The sequence below is a fragment of the Oncorhynchus gorbuscha genome, linkage group LG15 (genome assembly GCF_021184085.1).
Source record: "Oncorhynchus gorbuscha isolate QuinsamMale2020 ecotype Even-year linkage group LG15, OgorEven_v1.0, whole genome shotgun sequence".
In the NCBI taxonomy this organism is placed as follows: domain Eukaryota; kingdom Metazoa; phylum Chordata; class Actinopteri; order Salmoniformes; family Salmonidae; genus Oncorhynchus; species Oncorhynchus gorbuscha.
This window is the reverse complement of record NC_060187.1, coordinates 71,519,043-71,541,422: the sequence shown is the minus strand read 5'-3', so window position 1 is coordinate 71,541,422 and position 22,380 is coordinate 71,519,043. Positions and strand designations below refer to the sequence as shown.

The 22,380-nt window shown below is 47.2% G+C and overlaps 1 protein-coding gene across 5 annotated transcripts in view; it reads left to right on the top strand.

The window, feature by feature from the left end:
• LOC123997943 (cyclin-dependent kinase 14) overlaps positions 1-22,380 on the top strand; it is a 241,577-nt gene that overhangs the window by 125,383 nt on the left and 93,814 nt on the right. For 4 of the 5 annotated variants that reach the window (XM_046302683.1, XM_046302682.1, XM_046302681.1 and 1 more), the window contains 3 exons: positions 6,096-6,159; positions 8,666-8,714; positions 18,499-18,638. In XM_046302683.1, the coding sequence (XP_046158639.1) occupies positions 6,096-6,159; positions 8,666-8,714; positions 18,499-18,638 (253 nt within the window). Of the gene's footprint in view, positions 1-6,095; positions 6,160-8,665; positions 8,715-18,126; positions 18,463-18,498; positions 18,639-22,380 lie in introns of those variants that run through there. The other variant, XM_046302685.1, reaches the window with a different exon arrangement.

Here is a 22,380-nt window from a genome sequence, read left to right as displayed (position 1 = left end):
CAGACCAAAATTAATTAAAGTTTGGCATAGTTCAGTTATGATGTATTAGTATGTTGATGATGCTGTGGCAAAGTGTCATGTTTCCGTGGCAATGATGAAGCTTCCGTGGCCGGTGTCGTGGTGTGGGTTGCCACGGTGAGCGATGGTGTGTGTGTGTGGCTGTAATTAAGGTAGTGAGTGTTTCCCTACAAGGCTGAGGGACAGCTAATTTCACTCTGCACCTCAGGGGGCAGTTGGACCGAGGGAAAGAGGGAACATGGAGGGGGGGGGGGGGGTCACCCTTTGTGTGTGGCTGCGGTCAGGGGTTTGGCATACACACATTCCCACAATCCAATCCCCCTCCCCTGTCTCTCCATGTTGTGCTCTGCAGGTCATGGTACACTGCTGCCCTCTGCTGGGGTCTTACTAAGCTTTACAAAGTAATCAATATTTTATACATTTGTTCGTTTTACGGATATTTTAACAATATGTACGATCTTTGTCCCCATATACAGTTGCAAACCGTAGTTTAGCTTTTTTATGGCAGTTTTGGAGCAGTGGCTTCTTCCTTGCTGAGCGGCCTTCCAAGTTATGTCGATATAGGACTTGTTTTACTGTGGATATAGATACTTTAGTACCTGTTTCTTCCAGCATCTTCACAATATCCTTTGCGGTTGTTCTGGGATTGATTTGCACTTTTCGCACCAAAGTACGTTCATCTCTAGGAGATAGAACGTGTCTCCTCCCTGAGCGGTATGATGGCTATGTGGTCCCATGGTGTTTATACTTGCGTACTATTGTTTGTACTGATGAACGTGGTACCTTCAGGTGTTCCCAAGGATGAACCAGACTTGTGGAGGTCTACAATTTTTTTGTCTGAGATCTTTGCTGATTTCTTTGATTTTCCGATGTCGTCAAGCAAAGAGGAACTGAGTTTGAAGGTAGGCCTTGAAATACATCCACAGGTACACCTCAAATTGACACAAATGATGTCAGAAGCTTCTAAAGCCATGACATCATTTTCTGGAATTTTCCACGCTGTTTAAAGACACAGTCAACTTAGTGTATGTAAACTTCTGACCCACTGGAATTGTGAACCTGTGATCTTTAAGTGAAATAATCAGTCTATAAACAATAGTTGGGAAAATGACTTGTGTCATGGACAAAGTAGATGTCCTAACCAACTTGCCATAACTATAGTTTGTTCACAAGTAATGTGTGGAGTGGTTAAAAAATTAGTTTTAACGACTCCAATCAAAGTGTATGTGAACTTCCGACTTCAACTGTATGTATTCACCCCCTTTGCTATGAAGCTCCTAAATAAGATCTGGTGCAACCCATTATCTTCAGAAGTCACATAATTAGTCAAATAAAGTCCACCTGTGTACAATCTAAGTTTTGCTCGATCTGTCACATGATCTCAGTATATATACACCTGTTCTGAAAGGCCCCAGAGTCTGCAACACCACCAAGCAAGTGGCACCATGAAGACCAAGGAGCTCTCTAAACAGGTTAGGGACAAAGTTGTGAAGAAGTACAGACCAGGGTTGGGTTAAAAAAATATCAGAAACTTTGAACATCCCACAGAGCACCATTAAATCCATTATTTCAAAATGGAAAGAATATGGCACAACAACAAACCTGCCAAGAGAGGGCTGACCACCAAAACACACAGACCAGGCAAGGAGGGCATTAATCAGAGAGGCAGCAAAGAGACCAAATATAACCCTGAAGGAGCTACAAAGCTCCACTGCGGAGATTGGAGTATCTGTCCATAGGACCACTTTAAGCAGTACACTCCACAGAGCTGGGCTTTACGGAAGAGTGGCCAGAAAAAAAGCCATTGCTTAAAGAAAAAATAAGCAAACATGTTTGGTGTTCGCCAAAAGGCATATGGGAGACTCCCCAAACATATGGAAGAAGTTACTCTTGTCAGATGAGACTAAAATGTAGCTTTTTGGCCATCAAGGAAAACGCTATGTCTGGCGCAAACCCAACACCTCTCATCACCTCGAGAACCCAATCCCCACAGTGAAGCATGGTGGTGGCAGCATCATGCTGTGGGGATGTTTTTCATCAGCAGGGACTGGGAAGCTAGTCAGAAGTGAAGGAATTATGGATGGCACTAAATACAGGGAAATTCTTGAGGGAAATCTGTTTCAGTCTTCCAGTGATTTGAACCTGGGGCGGAGGTTCACCTTCCAGCAGGATAATGACCCTAAGCATACTGCTGAAGCAATACCCGAATGGTTTAAGGGGAAACATTTAAAAGTCTTGGAATGGCCTAGTCAAAGCCCAGACTTCAATCCAATTGAGAATCGGTGGTATGACTTAAAGATTGCTGTACACCAGTGGAACCCATCCAACTTGAAGGAGCTGGAGCAGTTTTGCCTTGAAGAATGGGCACATATCCCAGTGGCTAGATGTGCCAAGCTTATAGAGACATACCCCAAGAGACTTGCAGCTGTAAATGCTGCAAAAGGTGTCTCTACAAAGTATTGACTTTGGGGGGTGAATAGTTATGCACGACTCAAGTTTTCTGTGTTCTTATCTTATTTCTTGTTTGTTTCACAATAAAAAATATTTTGCAACTTCATAGTATGTTGTGTAAATCAAATGATACAACCCTTCAAAAAACTATTTTAATTCCAGGTTGTAAGGAAACAGAATTGGAAAAATGCCAAGGGGGGTGAATACTTTCACAAGTCATTGTCCACACCAATATCCTATTATTATTCGGGATGAGTTGACACATAAAAACATCATATCCTGTTTACAATAACACAGAAAAAGCTTGTGTACCGGTTATGAAAAACTCTGATAAGATGCTGGGGATTTCTTATTTTTTATTGAACCTTTATTTAACTAGGCAAGTCAGTTAAGAACAAATTCTTATTTACAATGACTGCCTACCCCGGCCAAACCCTAGCCCGAATGAAGATGGGCCAATTACTGTATGTGCCGCCCTATGGGACTCCCAATCATAGCCGGTTGTGATACACCCTGGAATTGGACCAGGGTCTGCAGTGGCACTGCTGTGCCACTCGGGAGCCAATATGGGATACTGTGGCATGTTAACATCTTATCCCATTTACTGTTGTTTCTGTGGTCTGTGCTCAGCTTCACATATCATGGGTGTTGTGGGATGATGTTTTCATAATTCTTACATTTGGTAGGCCGTGTCAACTGTAGTTGGACACATGCTGCTTCTCTTCTGCCATAACTTGTTGCCCCAGAAGACTAAATGAAGTGGTGCTGACCAGAATAATGTCTTACATTGATAGAAGGAATGCATTAGTAATCTAGTTAACACTGGTAAAGTTGTCTGTTTCGTTTAGGGACTGGGGAGAAAACGGAATAACTCCATAACAGTGGAAAGATTGGTCCTGTGCAAAATGTCCAAATGTCATCAGTGTGACCTGTTTTAAGGAAATGAAAAGCCGAGAAAACGACGAAACACATTTCTGATAAGACTTCAGTTCGTCTTGAGTGCATATTGTATGTGGTTGAAATAGTGACAGTAAGAAATCATTTTTCTCCACTCTTGTTCCTGAGACATATGTTGTATAATTTATCTGAAAGAAATGCATAATTCTGCAGGAAATAATATTATATTTTTCAAAGAAATCCAAAGAGGGTGGCCAGCAGAGACAAGTGAGATGGGCTGAGGGAAGCTGAGGGTTGGGATGGGCTGAGGGAAGCTGAGGGAAGCTGAGGGTTGGGATGGGCTGAGGGAAGCTGAGGGTTGGGATGGGCTGAGGGAAGCTGAGGGTTGGGATGGGCTGAGGGAAGCTGAGGGAAGCTGAGGGTTGGGATGGGCTGAGGGAAGCTGAGGGTTGGGATGGGCTGAGGGAAGCTGAGGGTTGGGATGGGCTGAGGGAAGCTGAGGGTTGGGATGGGCTGAGGGAAGCTGAGGTTTGGGATGGGCTGAGGGAAGCTGAGGGTTGGGATGGGCTGAGGGAGGCTGAGGGTTGGGATGGGCTGAGGGAAGCTGAGGGTTGGGATGGGCTGAGGGAAGCTGAGGGAAGCTGAGGGTTGGGATGGGCTGAGGGCTAAGGGTTGGGATGGGCTGAGGGAAGCTGAGGGTTGGGATGGGCTGAGGGAAGCTGAGGGAAGCTGAGGGTTGGGATGGGCTGAGGGAAGCTGAGGGTTGGGATGGGCTGAGGGAAGCTGAGGGTTGGGATGGGCTGAGGGAAGCTGAGGGTTGGGATGGGCTGAGGGAAGCTGAGGGTTGGGATGGGCTGAGGGAAGCTGAGGGTTGGGATGGGCTGAGGGAAGCTGAGGGTTGGGATGTGGAACTGGAGACAGGTGGGATGGGCTGAGGGAAGCTGAGGGTTGGGATGGGCTGAGGGAAGCTGAGGGTTGGGATGGGCTGAGGGAAGCTGAGGGTTGGGATGGGCTGAGGGAAGCTGAGGGTTGGGATGGGCTGAGGGAAGCTGAGGGTTGGGATGGGCTGAGGGAAGCTGAGGGTTGGGATGGGCTGAGGGTTGGGATGGGCTGAGGGAAGCTGAGGGTTGGGATGGGCTGAGGGAAGCTGAGGGTTGGGATGGGCTGAGGGAAGCTGAGGGTTGGGATGGGCTGAGGGAAGCTGAGGGTTGGGATGGGCTGAGGGAAGCTGAGGGTTGGGATGTGGAACTGGAGACAGGTGGGATGGGCTGAGGGAAGCTGAGGGTTGGGATGTGGAATTGGAGACAAGTGGGATGGGCTGAGGGTTGGGATGTGGAATTGGAGACAGGTGGGATGGGCTGAGGGAAGCTGAGGGTTGGGATGTGGAATTGGAGACAAGTGGGATGGGCTGAGGGAAGCTGAGGGTTGGGATGTGGAATTGGAGACAGGTGGGATGGGCTGAGGGAAGCTGAGGGTTGGGATGTGGAACTGGAGACAGGTGGGATGGGCTGAGGGAAGCTGAGGGTTGGGATGTGGAATTGGAGACAAGTGGGATGGGCTGAGGGTTGGGATGTGGAATTGGAGACAGGTGGGATGGGCTGAGGGAAGCTGAGGTTGGGATGTGGAAAGACAAGTAATGGGCTGAGGGAAGCTGAGGGTTGGGATGTGGAATTGGAGACAGGTGGGATGGGCTGAGGGAAGCTGAGGGTTGGGATGTGGAATTGGAGACAAGTGGAGTTGCTGAGCGGGGGATAGAATGACAGTCAAAAATAAAAGTACAAAAAATAAAGTCAAAATAAAACATAACAAAAAGTACATTTGAATGACACTGAGGGGCAGTGTTGTTACAGTTAATCAGCCTGAGGCTGATGCCGTGCAGGTGTTAGTACACATGCAATATACACACACTCTCAAATGCACATATGTGCACATACACTGACACACATGTAAATAGTGCCATATATGCACTCAAACATATTAATTTGGCCTCGCTGTTATGATTTTTGTTGTCCTTGATGTCTTTTGTTTTCTGCATTGTTGTTTTCTGTTTTCCTTTGTTTTTCTCTTTTTTCTCTTTTGTTCATTTTGTTGGAGGGGGGTCTTGGGGAATGGATTTATTGTATTTATTTATTCATTTTCTCTTGGGGGGAGGTTGTTGGGGGTCTTGGGGATGGGGAATGGAATTGTTGTATTTATTTATTCATTTTCTCTTGGGTGGGGGGTTGTGGAGGGGATGGGGAATGGAATTGTTGTATTTATTTATTCATTTTCTCTTGGGGGGAGGTTGTTGGGGGTCTTGGGGATGGGGAATGGAATTGTTGTATTTATTTATTCATTTTCTCTTGGGTGGGGGGTTGTGGGGTGTCTTGGGGATGGGGAATGGAATTGTTGTATTTATTTATTCATTTTCTCTTGGGTGGGGGGTTGTGGGGGGTCATGGGGATGGGGAATGGAATTGTTGTATTTATTTATTCATTTTCTCTTGGGTGGGGGGGTTGTGGGGGGTCTTGGATGGTTGAGGGGCAGCTCTTGGGGAACTGTGGGGGGATCTTGGAGGGCTCGTTAGGACCTTAGTGATTCAGAGGTTCCTCTTTGGTCATAGAAATGAAACGTTTTCTCTATGAGACGGTCTTCTCTTTTCCTTTCTCTGTGGCCCAATTGTGTTGTTGAAGTATGAATGTGTTGATAGGGACACAGCGTGTGTTTGTCTGATGCATTCCTTCTTTCAGGTCCTAGGCACCCCCTGTGAGGATACCTGGCCAGGGGTCCACTCCCTGCCCCACTTCAAACCAGGTGAGGAATGCACGCACGCACGCACGCACACACACACACACACACAATAGGTCCAACAGTCAGAACCAGACTTTGACTCCAGTTCTACTTTGTAAACCTTGGAGGCATGCCTCTATAGTTCACACAGCCCACGCAGGCCTGTGAGCCAGCCGTACCATCGCTGTGCCATCCCTATGCCAGACTTGGGCTACCGCTGCTGCCCTCTGGGAGCTCATTAGAGACAGACTGGACGGTGCTCGCAGATTAGTGTTGGCATGCTGGAACACACAGAGAGATAGAGGGGGAATTAGAGGAGTGACAGAGAGAGGATGATGGAGGGAGAAGAAGAGGGACAGAGGGAGAGCAGGGGTACCATGATGTGAGTGGCGTGCCTAGCTGTATCTCCTGTGACCAATTACAGAGGAACTGGGGTGTGAAACACACGCACAAACCCCCACACACACACACCTAATCGCATGTCCTGTGGCCATGGCTGTGGTTGGCCATAGTTCTATGTTGTCCTGCTGCCGTGGGCAGCTGTGTCTGTCCTGCTGCTCCTGTCATCCAGACAGACCTGGCTTCAGTGTACCAGATCAGTACACTATCTCTGCATGACAATAGGTACACACACAATACACCATTTTATTATCAGCAATTGAGGTAGTTGCCTGCTCGGATGTCCAAGGCAAGACCACCTCCCTCTCTTAATAAGTGTCTCTCCAAGCTACCTGTTTCCTCCATAAGGTGAACAATCTTTTGACTGAATCCCGGGATAGAGAAAACCTTTTATTTTCTTATTTGTGCTCTAAAGGGATGCCCAATGTCACAATGATCTAATCTAAACGGCTGTTTCAAGCCTCTCATTGTCACCATCACTCAACCACAAAGTGATCATTAGCACGTAACAGATGGAGCTGGGAAAATGCTTTATCAGAAGAAAGTTAACACTGGGTGTAGTCATATCTTCCCACCACCAGAGGACAGTGTTGTCTCAATCTATCCCTCTGAATATATCTTACCTCACTGAGAGCTTCTGTCTGACCAAGTTTTAGTCTTCCTCCTGAACTGTAATCAGTTTCCAGACATGAAATCAAACACAGAGATGGTATCAGCACGTTGTTTACGATTCTTCACATTCTCAGCTTTACTTTCAATAATTCACAGCCATGTTTACAGCCCTGGTTTATTTTCACTCTGGTGTTCGCAGCACAACCGTTTAGGTTTGAAACGTAGACAGCCATGACACTTAGCCTGACCTTGGCCCAGGGCCTTGGTGCTTTACGACGGGCTGGAGGATATTTAGTATAACCACAGTATATTAGACATTTGAGAAAGACAGGAGTAATCTGGATATCAAAACAACACTCTATATGTCTAATCCCTGACTCTGGAACAGTCTTACCATCTCTCTATCCTCCCCACTCAATAACTCCTTAACTCAAACTGTAGCTATTCTGTATCTCTCCCCCTCTGTCTAGCAGTGGAAAAGTGGCTACTCTCTCTCTTCCCTCTCCCCCTCTCCCTAACCCGTGGTTGGCTGTCTAGCTGTCTCTCTGCCCCTCTGTCTAGTAGTGGAACAGTGGCTACTCTCTCTCTTCCCTCTCCCCTCTCCCTAACCCGTGGTTGGCTGTCTAGCTGTCTCTCTGCCCCTCTGTCTAGTAGTGGAACAGTGGCTACTCTCCCTCTTCCCTCTCCCCTCTCCCTAACCCGTGGTTGGCTGTCTAGCTGTCTCTCTGCCCCTCTGTCTAGTAGTGGAACAGTGGCTACTCTCTCTCTTCCCTCTCCCCCTCTCCCTAACCCGTGGTTGGCTGTCTAGCTGTCTCTCTGCCCCTCTGTCTAGTAGTGGAACAGTGGCTACTCTCTCTCTTCCCTCTCCCCCTCTCCCTAACCCGTGGTTGGCTGTCTAGCTGTCTCTCTGCCCCTCTGTCTAGTAGTGGAACAGTGGCTACTCTCTCTCTTCCCTCTCCCCCTCTCCCTAACCCGTGGTTGGCTGTCTAGCTGTCTCTCTGCCCCCATTCCCCCAGTCTAGTCCTGGAGGTTGACAGTTACAGTGTTAGTCTGAAAACAGAGGTCTCCACACAGGTTTTGGACGAGGGAGTCGAGCTGTCAGAGGTGCACTCACACACATACACCTAGCCATTCATACTGTAGACACACACACACACACACACACACACACACACACACACACACACACACACACACACACACACACACACACACACACACACACACACACACACACACACACACAAAAATACTTTTAATATTTAATAATAGTGCCATTTAGCAGATGTTTTTATCCAAAGCGACTTACAGTTATGCGTGCGTACATTTTAAGTACGGTGGCCTTGGGAATCGAACCCACTATCCTGGAGTTACAAGCATCATGCTGTACCATGTGATGTTAACCTCTTGTTAAATCACATACTGTACGATGAAACATTTGTTGTAAAACTTCACAAATGTGTCCTGATGATGAATATGAACATGTTTCTATTGCCTCTCTGTGTCTTTACCCATTCAGACAGCTTTACTGTCTACAGTTCCAAGAAGCTCAGACAAGCATGGAATAAGTAAGTGTACCGTTTTTGTCACATAAAATGTTGTGTGTGTGTGCGTGCGTGCGTGTGTGTGTGTGTGTGTGAGAGAGAGAGGGAAAGAGAGGGTTTGTGTGTGTGTGTTTGCGCCTATTCATATGTGTTGCATGGTCAGAGGGCCATTTTGCATGCCAGGTCAGAGGGCCATTTTCCTACAGACCCACTTTTGTGCTCTTCCTGTCTGTGAAAGTTCCCAAGGGCAATACACTCCAGACCGCCAACCCCCCACCACTCCATCCATACATCCCTCTGTTTTCTCTCCCTGAGCCCACCATACTGAAGAACCCTGGGACTGTTCTGGTCCCCTAACCGACATTAGTAGCCCAGTTAGAGATGGCTGTTGTCGTGTGTGTGTGTGTGTGTGTTTGTGTGTGTGTGTGTGTGTGTGGCGTGTGCTTCCTCTCAGCTCTCTACCCTCGGGACATCTAGACCTACAGACAGCTCACACACTCTTCCCAGGGTTCATCTGGTTTAGGGGGGGAGCACCCAGATCGGGATCATGCCACTGGTGTCGTGCCACCAGAGCAGTCAGCCCTGACACAGATGGCAGGAAAGGGCACAGGGGGCATTCCAGATGTGGACCACCCTCTGCCCCTGGCACTCATCAGGAGCCTGAGGGGACAGGCAGAGACAGGGTGACTTGATGATTTGGTCACAGATATGCAAAATGTCTCACAATATTCTGGTCCGGCTCAGTGAGAACTCTTGGCCTCTGTAGTTACTACAGTGACCATGGCCCAGTGTTTAAAAGTCAAGGTTCCACATTCTCTCTCGCAGTTTCCTTTTTCAGATGAATATAAAATATAATTTGATTGATGGATCAAAACGAGAGAGAAAGAGAGCGGCAGTATATTTTATGTTTATCAGTTTGTGTGTGCGTGTTTTAGATGAACGAACTTCAAAGTAATGACTCGGGACGTCGGGTTTGATACGAAAGCTTATTTTAGTAATAATACTTGTTCACGTTACATTTAACAACTTTGTTTTGGTACAGAGCAATGCAGGTAAGATGCTACCGGAAAGTAAGCCACAATCAATTAGCACCTGCACATAATTGGCGCGTTATCTCTCTCATTCCTGTCGCCAGGCATTCTGGAACTTGCAGTCACAAAGCCTAATTCAATACAAACCAATACAATTACATATGTAAATAACTATAAAGAAATATCTTTAGATACAGCTCAATGAATTAACTTAAACATTAACTCTGTAACACATTAAAGTTACAACATCGTGTGTGTGTGTGTGTGTGTGTGTGTGTGTGTGTGTGTGTGTGTGTGTGTGTGTGTGTGTGTGTGTGTGTGTGTGTGTGTGTGTGTGTGTGTGTGTGTGTGTGTGTGTGTGTGTGTGTGTGTGTACAAGTACAGTGTGTGTAGAATTTCTGTAGTAGTGAGAGAGATATTGTAGCAGTGAGAGAGATACTGTAGTAGTGAGAGAGGTACTGTAGTAGTGAGAGAGATACTGTAGTAGTTCAAAAGTCAGCCAGTTGATAGTGGAGCCAGAGCAGTGGAGCCTCAGTAACAGACTGACTGACAGACAGACTGACCTGGTTAACAGACTGACTGACTGACAGACAGACTGACCTGGGGAACAGACTGACTTGACAGACTGACCTTAGAGGAATGACAGCCGTTTCCCATGCCCTCTATGTCTGACCCCCCAGGATGGGCATGCTGAACGCTCCAGTTCACACAGTCTGTTTGTCTGTCCCTGGCTCTTCTCCGTGTCTATCTGTATGTCCCCACGGCCCTGCTCCACTCCACTCCACCCTCTCTGCCTAGCCACTCTAGCCCCTGCCCCATTCTCCTCTCCTCCCCTTGGACCCCAGCCAGTCTATGAGGAAATAAATATGTGAAGAAAGAAACTGGGAGGAATGTTAATGACCGCTGTTCTTCCCCCTCCTTTTATACCGTGCCAGGTCCTGATGAAGTGGATATGAACACATGCATCTCTCTCCCCCTCCTTTTATACCGTGTCAGGTCCTGATGTAGTGGATATGAACACATGCATCTCTCTCCCCCTCCTTTTATACCGTGTCAGGTCCTGATGTAGTGGATATGAACACATGCATCTCTCTCCCTCCTTTTATACCGTGTCAGGTCCTGATGTAGTGGATATGAACACATGCATCTCTCTCCCCCTCCTTTTATACCGTGTCAGGTCCTGATGTAGTGGATATGAACACATGCATCTCTCTCCCTCCTTTTATACCGTGTCAGGTCCTGATGTAGTGGATATGAACACATGCATCTCTCTCCCTCCTTTTATACCGTGTCAGGTCCTGATGAAGTGGATATGAACACATGCATCTCTCTCCCCCTCCTTTTATACCGTGTCAGGTCCTGATGTAGTGGATATGAACACATGCATCTCTCTCCCTCCTTTTATACCGTGTCAGGTCCTGATGAAGTGGATATGAACACATGCATCTCTCTCCCCTCCTTTTATACCGTGCCAGGTCCTGATGAAGTGGATATGAACACATGCATCTCTCTCCCTCCTTTTATACCGTGCCAGGTCCTGATGAAGTGGATATGAACACATGCATCTCTCTCCCTCCTTTTATACCGTGCCAGGTCCTGATGAAGTGGATATGAACACATGCATCTCTCTCCCTCCTTTTATACCGTGTCAGGTCCTGATGAAGTGGATATGAACACATGCATCTCTCTCCCTCCTTTATATGCACCGTGTCAGGTCCTGATGAAGTGGATATGAACACATGCATCTCTCTCCCTCCTTTTATACCGTGTCAGGTCCTGATGAAGTGGATATGAACACATGCATCTCTCTCCCTCCTTTTATACCGTGTCAGGTCCTGATGAAGTGGATATGAACACATGCATCTCTCTCCCTCCTTTTATACCGTGGTCCTGATGGTCCTGATGAAGTGGATATGAACACATGCATCTCTCTCCCTCCTTTTATACCGTGTCAGGTCCTGATGTAGTGGATATGAACACATGCATCTCTCTCCCTCCTTTTATACCGTGTCAGGTCCTGATGTAGTGGATATGAACACATGCATCTCTCTCCCGTCCTTTTATACCATGTGCCAGGTCCTGATGTAGTGGATATGAACACATGCATCTCTCTCCCTCCTTTTATACCGTGCCAGGTCCTGATGTAGTGGATATGAACACATGCATCTCTCTCCCTCCTTTTATACCGTGCCAGGTCCTGATGTAGTGGATATGAACACATGCATCTCTCTCCCTCCTTTTATACCGTGCCAGGTCCTGATGTAGTGGATATGAACACATGCATCTCTCTCCCTCCTTTTATACCGTGCCAGGTCCTGATGTAGTGGATATGAACACATGCATCTCTCTCCCTCCTTTTATACCGTGCCAGGTCCTGATGTAGTGGATATGAACACATGCATCTCTCTCCCTCCTTTTATACCGTGCCAGGTCCTGATGTAGTGGATATGAACACATGCATCTCTCTCCCTCCTTTTATACCGTGCCAGGTCCTGATGTAGTGGATATGAACACATGCATCTCTCTCCCTCCTTTTATACCGTGCCAGGTCCTGATGTAGTGGATATGAACACATGCATCTCTCTCCCTCCTTTTATACCGTGCCAGGTCCTGATGAAGTGGATATGAACACATGCATCTCTCTCCCCCTCCTTTTATACCGTGCCAGGTCCTGATGTAGTGGATATGAACACATGCATCTCTCTCCCTCCTTTTATACCGTGCCAGGTCCTGATGAAGTGGATATGAACACATGCATCTCTCTCCCTCCTTTTATACCGGAGGTCCTGATGAAGTGGATATGAACACATGCATCTCTCTCCCTCCTTTTATACCGTGTCAGGTCCTGATGTAGTGGATATGAACACATGCATCTCTCTCTCCCTCCTTTTATACCGTGCCAGGTCCTGATGTAGTGGATATGAACACATGCATCTCTCTCCCTCCTTTTATACCGTGCCAGGTCCTGATGAAGTGGATATGAACACATGCATCTCTCTCCCTCCTTTTATACCGTGTCAGGTCCTGATGTAGTGGATATGAACACATGCATCTCTCTCCCTCCTTTTATACCGTGCCAGGTCCTGATGTAGTGGATATGAACACATGCATCTCTCTCCCTCCTTTTATACCGTGCCAGGTCCTGATGTAGTGGATATGAACACATGCATCTCTCTCCCTCCTTTTATACCGTGCCAGGTCCTGATGTAGTGGATATGAACACATGCATCTCTCTCCCTCCTTTTATACCGTGCCAGGTCCTGATGTAGTGGATATGAACACATGCATCTCTCTCCCTCCTTTTATACCGTGCCAGGTCCTGATGTAGTGGATATGAACACATGCATCTCTCTCCCTCCTTTTATACCGTGCCAGGTCCTGATGTAGTGGATATGAACACATGCATCTCTCTCCCTCCTTTTATACCGTGGTCCTGAGGTCCTGATGATGTAGTGATATGAACACATGCATCTCTCTCCCTCCTTTTATACCGTGCCAGGTCCTGATGTAGTGGATATGAACACATGCATCTCTCTCCCCCTCCTTTTATACCGTGCCAGGTCCTGATGTAGTGGATATGAACACATGCATCTCTCTCCCCCTCCTTTTATACCGTGCCAGGTCCTGATGTAGTGGATATGAACACATGCATCTCTCTCCTCTCCTTTTTATACCGTGCCAGGTCCTGATGTAGTGGATATGAACACATGCATCTCTCTCCCTCCTTTTATACCGTGCCAGGTCCTGATGTAGTGGATATGAACACATGCATCTCTCTCCCTCCTTTTATACCGTGCCAGGTCCTGATGTAGTGGATATGAACACATGCATCTCTCTCCCCTCCTTTTATACCGTGCCAGGTCCTGATGTAGTGGATATGAACACATGCATCTCTCTCCTCTCCTTTTATACCGTGCCAGGTCCTGATGAAGTGGATATGAACACATGCATCTCTCTCCCTCCTTTTATACCGTGCCAGGTCCTGATGAAGTGGATATGAACACATGCATCTCTCTCCCTCCTTTTATACCGTGTCAGGTCCTGATGAAGTGGATATGAACACATGCATCTCTCTCCCTCCTTTTATACCGTGTCAGGTCCTGATGAAGTGGATATGAACACATGCATCTCTCTCCCTCCTTTTATACCGTGTCAGGTCCTGATGAAGTGGATATGAACACATGCATCTCTCTCCCTCCTTTTATACCGTGCCAGGTCCTGATGAAGTGGATATGAACACATGCATCTCTCTCCCTCCTTTTATACCGTGCCAGGTCCTGATGAAGTGGATATGAACACATGCATCTCTCTCCCTCCTTTTATACCGTGCCAGGTCCTGATGAAGTGGATATGAACACATGCATCTCTCTCCCCCTCCTTTTATACCGTGCCAGGTCCTGATGAAGTGGATATGAACACATGCATCTCTCTCCCTCCTTTTATACCGTGTCAGGTCCTGATGAAGTGGATATGAACACATGCATCTCTCTCCCTCCTTTTATACCGTGTCAGGTCCTGATGAAGTGGATATGAACACATGCATCTCTCTCCCTCCTTTTATACCGTGCCAGGTCCTGATGTAGTGGATATGAACACATGCATCTCTCCCCCTCCTTTTATACCGTGTCAGGTTCTGATGTAGTGGATATGAACACATGCATCTCTCCCCCTCCTTTTATACCGTGCCAGGTCCTGATGAAGTGGATATGAACACATGCATCTCTCTCCCTCCTTTTATACCGTGCCAGGTCCTGATGAAGTGGATATGAACACATGCATCTCTCTCCCTCCTTTTATACCGTGTCAGGTCCTGATGTAGTGGATATGAACACATGCATCTCTCTCCCCCTCCTTTTATACCGTGCCAGGTCCTGATGAAGTGGATATGAACACATGCATCTCTCTCCCCCTCCTTTTATACCGTGCCAGGTCCTGATGTAGTGGATATGAACACATGCATCTCTCTCCCCCTCCTTTTATACCGTGCCAGGTCCTGATGAAGTGGATATGAACACATGCATCTCTCTCCCTCCTTTTATACCGTGTCAGGTCCTGATGAAGTGGATATGAACACATGCATCTCTCTCCCCCTCCCAATTCCACTATCTCTCCCCCTCCCAATTCCACTCTCTCTCCCCCCTCTCAATTCCTCTCTCTCTCCCCCTCTCAATTCCTCTCCCTCCCCCTCTCAATTCCTCTCTCTCCCTCCCAATTCCCCCTCCCTCCCTCCCTCCTCCAATCTCTCCCTCCCTCCTCCTCCAATTCCTCTCCCTCCCTCCCTCCTCCAATTCCTCTTTCTCCCTCCCTCTTCCAATTCCTCTCTCTCTGTCCCAATTCCTCCCAATTCCTCTCTCTCCCCCTCCCAATTCCTCTCCCCCCTCCCAATTCCTCTCTCTCTCTCCCTCCTCCCTCTCTCTCCCCCTCCCAATTCCTCTCTCTCTCCCAATTCATATCTCTCTCCTCCCAATTCCTCTCTCTCTCTCTCTCTCTCTCCTCCCCCAATTCCTCTCCCTCTTCCCCTCCCACCTCCTCTCTCCCTCCCAATTCCTCTCTCTCTCTCCTCTCCTGTCTTCTTTTATCTGTTTCTTACCATCCCTCTCTTTATCTGTTTCCCACCCTCTCTCTCTCTCTCTCTCTCTCCCTCTCTCTGTTTCTCTCTCTGTTTTTCCCCCTCCCTCTCTCTCTCTCTCTCTCTCCCTCCCTCTCTCTCTCTCTGTTTCTCCCTCTTTCTCTCTCCCTCCCTCTCTCTCTCTCTCTGTTTCTCACCCTCCCAATCTCTCTCTCTCTCTCTCTCTCTCTCCTCTCTCTCTCTCTCTCTCTCCCTCTCCCTCTCTCTCTCTCTCTCTCTCTCTCTCCTCTCTCTCCTCTCTCTCTCTCTCTCTCTCTCTCTCTCTCTCTCTCTCTCTCTCTCTCTCTCTCTCTCCCTCTCTTGCGCTCTCTCTCCCCCCTCCCAATTCCTCTCTCTCTCTCTCTCCTCCGATCTCTCCCTTTTTCCCTCTTCCTCTCTCTCTCCCTCCTCCTATCTCTCCCTTTCTCCCTCTCCCTCTGCCCCGTACCCACCTCCCTACTGCTCTGACAGGGATAGCTGGGGCAGTTTTCTCCTTCTATGGTTTGTTGGATCAGACCAGACATTCACAAGCATCGCATGCGAATAACATGTAAGGGTCAGAGCACACGGCATGCTGGCATTCCTCAGTTTAACGGTTTCGGAAGTGCTTGTGTGTTTTTGTAATGGTAAGACTACCCCTCTGTTTACATTGACTGTATGTTCAGTACAGCTTGTATAACCCATATAACCCTGTGTTCAGCACTTTATTAGCCAGCAGAGTCTTTGAAAGTAGCTCGGCTGACGGTGGGGTTGCATGCCAGACAGAGCTTGTCAGTGTGTAGATCCGTTCTGCTCTCACATATCTCTTTGTGCAATAGTACCCTCATCCACAATGACTCACACATGCTGAAAGGCAAGCGGCTCTCCTGGATTGCTGTTGGGTCTTGCAGGGACATATGTTTTGACACAGCCACAAAGACTTGTTCCAAAATACTGTTTGGTTGCTAGCCGTGTTGGGTGCTGTTGAAAGGTCCTGCAGTGCTGCCTTGCCTTGGTTATAACCATGGCATGGTGGTGGGGGAAGGCCAACAATAGGAGCAGGTGTTACTGCCTGTAGTCACACACACACACATACATACACTCTCACAGACACACACACACACATGTGCACACACACACACACACACACACATGTGCACACACACATGTGCACACACACATGTGCACACACACACACACATGTGCACACACACACATGTGCACACACACACATGTGCACACACACACATGTGCACACACACACATTTACTCATGCTTTCTGCCCTCCCAGGTCCCGGCTGTGGTTTCCTCATGGAGAAACATGACGACATGAAAAGGCGTCTCTCTCTCTGAAGAGGGAATGCTTCTTTCCACTGTGAACATTGTTTGATTGTTGGAGGAGATATCGATCACAGATGTGTGCTTGTTTACTCGTAGCATCTGACCTAGCCAGCTAGCCGAGGGAATCTTCCCGCTCAGGCTAGCTGACAGCATTCGCAGGCAGGAATGCACACCTATATCAGCAACACAAGCCCTTTGTTTTCTAAGGCTTTTATATGGAGGTGAAGTTCACCCAGTCAGTGATACCTGTTTGTTCCTTTGTTTCTGGCTCGGTTGTTGCTCAGACACCTTTTATCAGGTCAAATTAGCAATGCCTGATGGGATTTTGTACCTTTTTCTGTCATGCTAAAACCTGCCTTGTAAACGCACACTACACTTTCTGATAATACAGTATGGTCTAGATCAATCTCATTATACCCCCTGCATTACCACACCCTTAACCTGTTTGGGATAGGGGGCAGTATTTTCACATCCACCCTCAAGCCTCAAAAGTTATATTTCGTTTAAAATGGGAACCTACCCATTTTTACATTGAGTTCAACATCTAACATCTGAGGTGGAAATGAAAGGAGAAGAAGGCACTGCTGGAGTCAGTTAGCTGTGTTCCTCTCTGCAGAGGGGGTCTATTGGGTCCACTAGTGTAGATCTGCTCTATGCCCTCTGGGAGAGGAGATACAGGAGGAGGAACAGTGGGAGAGGGCTTCAGAGTTCCTAGCATTAGGTGAAGGACTCTCTCTCTTTCACATACACATACGCACCCATACTGTACATCCACACAGCTCGGTAGCTCCGGCAGAGGGAGGAATAACATCATGTTTATTTAATGGACTGCAAGCCTAATTACTGACTGACTTGGTTGTACTTTGTTCTTTTTTCTGTTTCTGCTTCCCCTTCGGTGCTGGATGGTAGGCGGGTTCAGGAGTTCAGAGCCTCCCTGTACAAACACACACGCACATGCACACACACAGGAGCAGTTCAATGAAAGCCTACAGGGAGTTGAGAGCCTCTGTCTTCACCCTCTCTGATGAAGTCTTTCATTTTTCATGGTGACCGGGTCGGCCTGTGTCACGGGCGTGCCAGGGAGAGGAGGTTGTGTAGACCATGCTAACAGTCTGTTTTCTTCCTAATAAGAAGACGATTGTAATGGGTGCTTATATTTACAAGTGTGTATTATACATACTGTATGTGTGAATTGGAAATTCCCCCTGAGACACCAGGGCCAGCCATTGTCAATGGCAACCCCGGGGCAATTAAGTTTCAGTGCTTTGCTCAAGGGCACATCAAAAGATGTTTCACCTTGTCAGCTAGGGGATTTGAACTAGCAATCTTTCAGTTACTGGCCCAGCACTCTAACCACTAGTTTACCTTCTGCCCCGTTTCTGTTATGTAGGTTGTGGACCATGCTAACTGTCTGTCTGTCTTCCCTGTAGGTTGGGCTGTGTGGACCATGCTAACTGTCTGTCTGTCTTCCCTGTAGGTTGGGCTATGTGGACCATGCTAACTGTCTGTCTGTCTTCCCTGTAGGTTGGGCTATGTGGACCATGCTAACTGTCTGTCTGTCTTCCCTGTAGGTTGGGCTATGTGGACCATGCTAACTGTCTGTCTGTCTTCCCTGTAGGTTGGGCTATGTGGACCATGCTAACTGTCTGTCTGTCTTCCCTGTAGGTTGGGCTATGTGGACCATGCTAACTGTCTGTCTGTCTTCCCTGTAGGTTGGGCTATGTGGACCATGCTAACTGTCTGTCTTCCCTGTAGGTTGGGCTATGTGGACCATGCTAACTGTCTGTCTCTCTTCCCTGTAGGTTGGGCTATGTGGACCATGCTAACTGTCTGTCTGTCTTCCCTGTAGGTTGGGCTATGTGGACCATGCTGAGGAGTTAGCCTCTAGGTTCCTCCAGTGCTTCCCAAAGAACCGTCTGTCTGCTCAGGCAGCTCTCCAGCATGAGTACTTCAGCCAGCTTCCTCCACGGCTCTGGGAGATCTCAGACAGTATGTATACCTTTACTAAGATAGTGGATCTCTCTCTGTTTATTTAGCTTTACTTCTCTCTCGCTCTGTTCTCTCTCTCTCTCTGTCTAGAGGAGTATCTGTATCACTACATCACTCCGATGCAATGGTCTCCCCCCCTCTTTCTATGTATTTCTCCATATCTCTCACCATCTCTTCCCCTCTACCCCTCCATAAAGCAGTGCAACTAGTGGTTGTTGTTGTACATGCAGAGAGATCCTCTGTTAAAAGCCCAGATGGACCTCAGTTGTCCACCTCAAGATCTGCATTTGGATGTCTTTTCCTTCTTACTCACTTGAGTACAAACAGATGAGTTTTCTGTTTCTTTCAGATGTTTCTTTCACCTCTAGATGAATCTGTTACCCAGTAAACTGCACCCTACCGATGCCGAATGATCATTATTTTCCTGACACTGGTCGAAGACCCAAACAAGATTACTTTGAATATAGCCAAAAAGAATGTGATAAGATCATTGTATCGGAGTCCCTTTTGACATGCCGGGGTGTAGTTCTAACCTCTCAGACTTATCTAAGCGCCAGACGAGAATGCATCTACACATAGTCACTCTTAGTGATTATGTGCGTCAAGGCGTTATTCCACAGGGACTCAGGTGGCAAAAATAACTATGATTGGGACAGCGCACAGATGATGTCTGTGAGCGCTGGTGTGCCATCCTGAACAAATGCTCTATTGATTTAATGACATGAATTGTTGATCAATTGAACAATGATTTTATTAAAATGGATAACACAATCGAAGAGAAACGCACAGCTCTGCAAGGAGCTGTTAATGATGATGGCATATTCAATGAACTGATGAAAACTAACCAAGCTCTCCAGGACAAGTTGTCTGCAGAAATAAAATAACTTAAAATCAAGAAATTCGAACCCTTCTGGAGAAACCCTGACAAGAGAGGTCCTGCTCCTCCTCTCCATGGCAGACGCAGGAGGGATGCCACTCACTTCTATCACCTCGTCTGACCAACGCTCTACAACCAGCGCCTCATCTGCTTCCAGTGACAGTGGTCCCAGAACCCACGGGACTGAGTGTCTTCAATTTATCAAGCAATATATTGAGCCCTGCCTATGTCTCCTTGCTTAATAACGGGTTATATTTTGTGCCTACAACTCAGTGCAACGATTTCGATGTTACGGTAGACATGTTTAAGTTTTTTAGAAACATCCGTTTCAGGGAATACTTTAGCTCCCCCAATCGTGATATTTCTACTGAACATGTAGGCTGCTCCACCTCCACTCTGACTCCTTTTTGATGTACAAGTTATTTTGTACCTCCATCCAATCGCAATCACTCTATTGGGACGTATTGCAGACTCATTGAAAAAGATGTTGTTCATCTCCTTATGAACAAACAGGAGTACATATCTTTCCATCATTTACCTCAGGATAAAAACAAGCTCTGCTTGAATCCGATACGTCAGTCCTTACCCCCCTGCTTTAAAGGGTGGGTCAGATGTACTCATGGATAGGGCTGTTTATGTAAATGAGTGTCATAGACAACTGTTTGACAACACCCTTTACAAGAAACTCAGAAGTGGCCCCACTGACCAATTTCAGAACATGATCTTTACTGTCCTATATGGGTATGTAAGTTCTGGTCAGATAACCAACAAAGAACATGAGTTTTTGTCTATTCAACACCCTAAAATTGCTACTTTCTATACTTTGCCGAAATTACACAAGAATGTTACAAAACCTCCAGGGCATTGAAGCAGTAACGGCCCCTCTATCAACTTTTGTTGACTTTTTTTATTAGATCACTCGCAGAACAGCTCCCCTCCTTTGTAAAGGACACCAGCAGTATGATCTCAGAACAGCTCCCCTCTTTTGTAAAGGACACCAGCAGTATGATCTCAGAACAGCTCCCCTCCTTTGTAAAGGACACCGGCAGGACACCGGCAGTATAATCGCAGAACAGCCCTCCTTTGTAAAGGACACCAGCAGTATGATCGCAGAACAGCTCCCCTCTTTTGTAAAGGACACCAGCAGTATGATCTCAGAACAGCTCCCCTCCTTTGTAAAGGACACCGGCAGGACACCGGCAGTATAATCGCAGAACAGCCCTCCTTTGTAAAGGACACCAGCAGTATGATCGCAGAACAGCTCCCCTCTTTTGTAAAGGACACCAGCAGTATGATCTCAGAACAGCTCCCCTCCTTTGTAAAGGACACCGGCAGGACACCGGCAGTATGATCGCAGAACAGCCCTCCTTTGTAAAGGACACCAGCAGTATGATCGCAGAACAGCTCCCCTCCTCCCCTCCTTTGTAAAGGACACCAGCAGTATGATCTCAGAACAGCCCTCCTTTGTAAAGGACACCAGCAGTATGATCGCAGTACAGCTCCCCTCCTCCCCTCCTTTGTAAAGGACACCGGCAGGACACCAGCAGTATGATCTCAGAACAGCCCTCCTTTGTAAAGGACACCAGCAGTATGATCGCAGAACAGCCCTCCTTTGTAAAGGACACCAGCAGTATGATCGCAGAACAGCCCTCCTTTGTAAAGGACACCAGCAGTATGATCTCAGAACAGAACAGCCCTCCAGAACAGCCCTCCTTTGTAAAGGACACCAGCAGTATGATCGCAGAACAGCCCTCCTTTGTAAAGGACACCAGCAGTATGATCGCAGAACAGCTCCCCTCTTTTGTAAAGGACACCAGCAGTATGATCTCAGAACAGCTCCCCTCCTTTGTAAAGGACACCGGCAGGACACCGGCAGTATGATCGCAGAACAGCCCTCCTTTGTAAAGGACACCAGCAGTATGATCGCAGAACAGCTCCCCTCCTCCCCTCCTTTGTAAAGGACACCAGCAGTATGATCTCAGAACAGCCCTCCTTTGTAAAGGACACCAGCAGTATGATCGCAGTACAGCTCCCCTCCTCCCCTCCTTTGTAAAGGACACCGGCAGGACACCAGCAGTATGATCTCAGAACAGCCCTCCTTTGTAAAGGACACCAGCAGTATGATCGCAGAACAGCTCCCCTCCTCCCCTCCTTTGTAAAGGACACCGGCAGGACACCAGCAGTATGATCTCAGAACAGCCCTCCTTTGTAAAGACAAAACAAGGAACAAAACAAGGAACAAACCAAAAAGACAGGCTTTTGAAAAATTTACTATTTTTCTTAAAATTGTACAGTTATCTTAGCTAGCTGAATTGCTAGCAGAATTGTTTACTTGTTGCTAAGCAGTTGCTAGGGACTCTCCTGGAAGAAGCTAGCTAGCTTACAAAGAATAACAACAAAAAATATCTAGTTAACAGAAGAAAGGAAGACAAAATAAGGACAAAAGAAGGACAGAAGAAAAAGGAAAAGAAAGAGGACAACAAAGTGAAACAGTCAGCACTTCTATTGCAACTTCGTATTTCGTCGTCCTAACGTAGTCTACACTGCTATCTGCCCAGCAGCTAGCCAGCTAGCAAACGTCCACCGTCTACCGAATAGCAGCACTGTAGAAACTATTACACTCAACTGAACGACTTGATTAGTGTAGTGTTAGCTAGCTACATAGTTGTCTTTGCTGTCTTCGTATCCAAGATAATTGTGTAGTTTAGAGCGTGTAGTCTTAGAGTGATTATTTTAATTTACCGAGGTTAGCTAGCCAGCTATTTGTCGTGCTTAACGTAGGAGACACTGCTAGATAGCCAACAGCTAGCCAACGTCTACTGAATAGAACTTCCGCACTCAACAATCCGGTCGCATTCCGCTTCG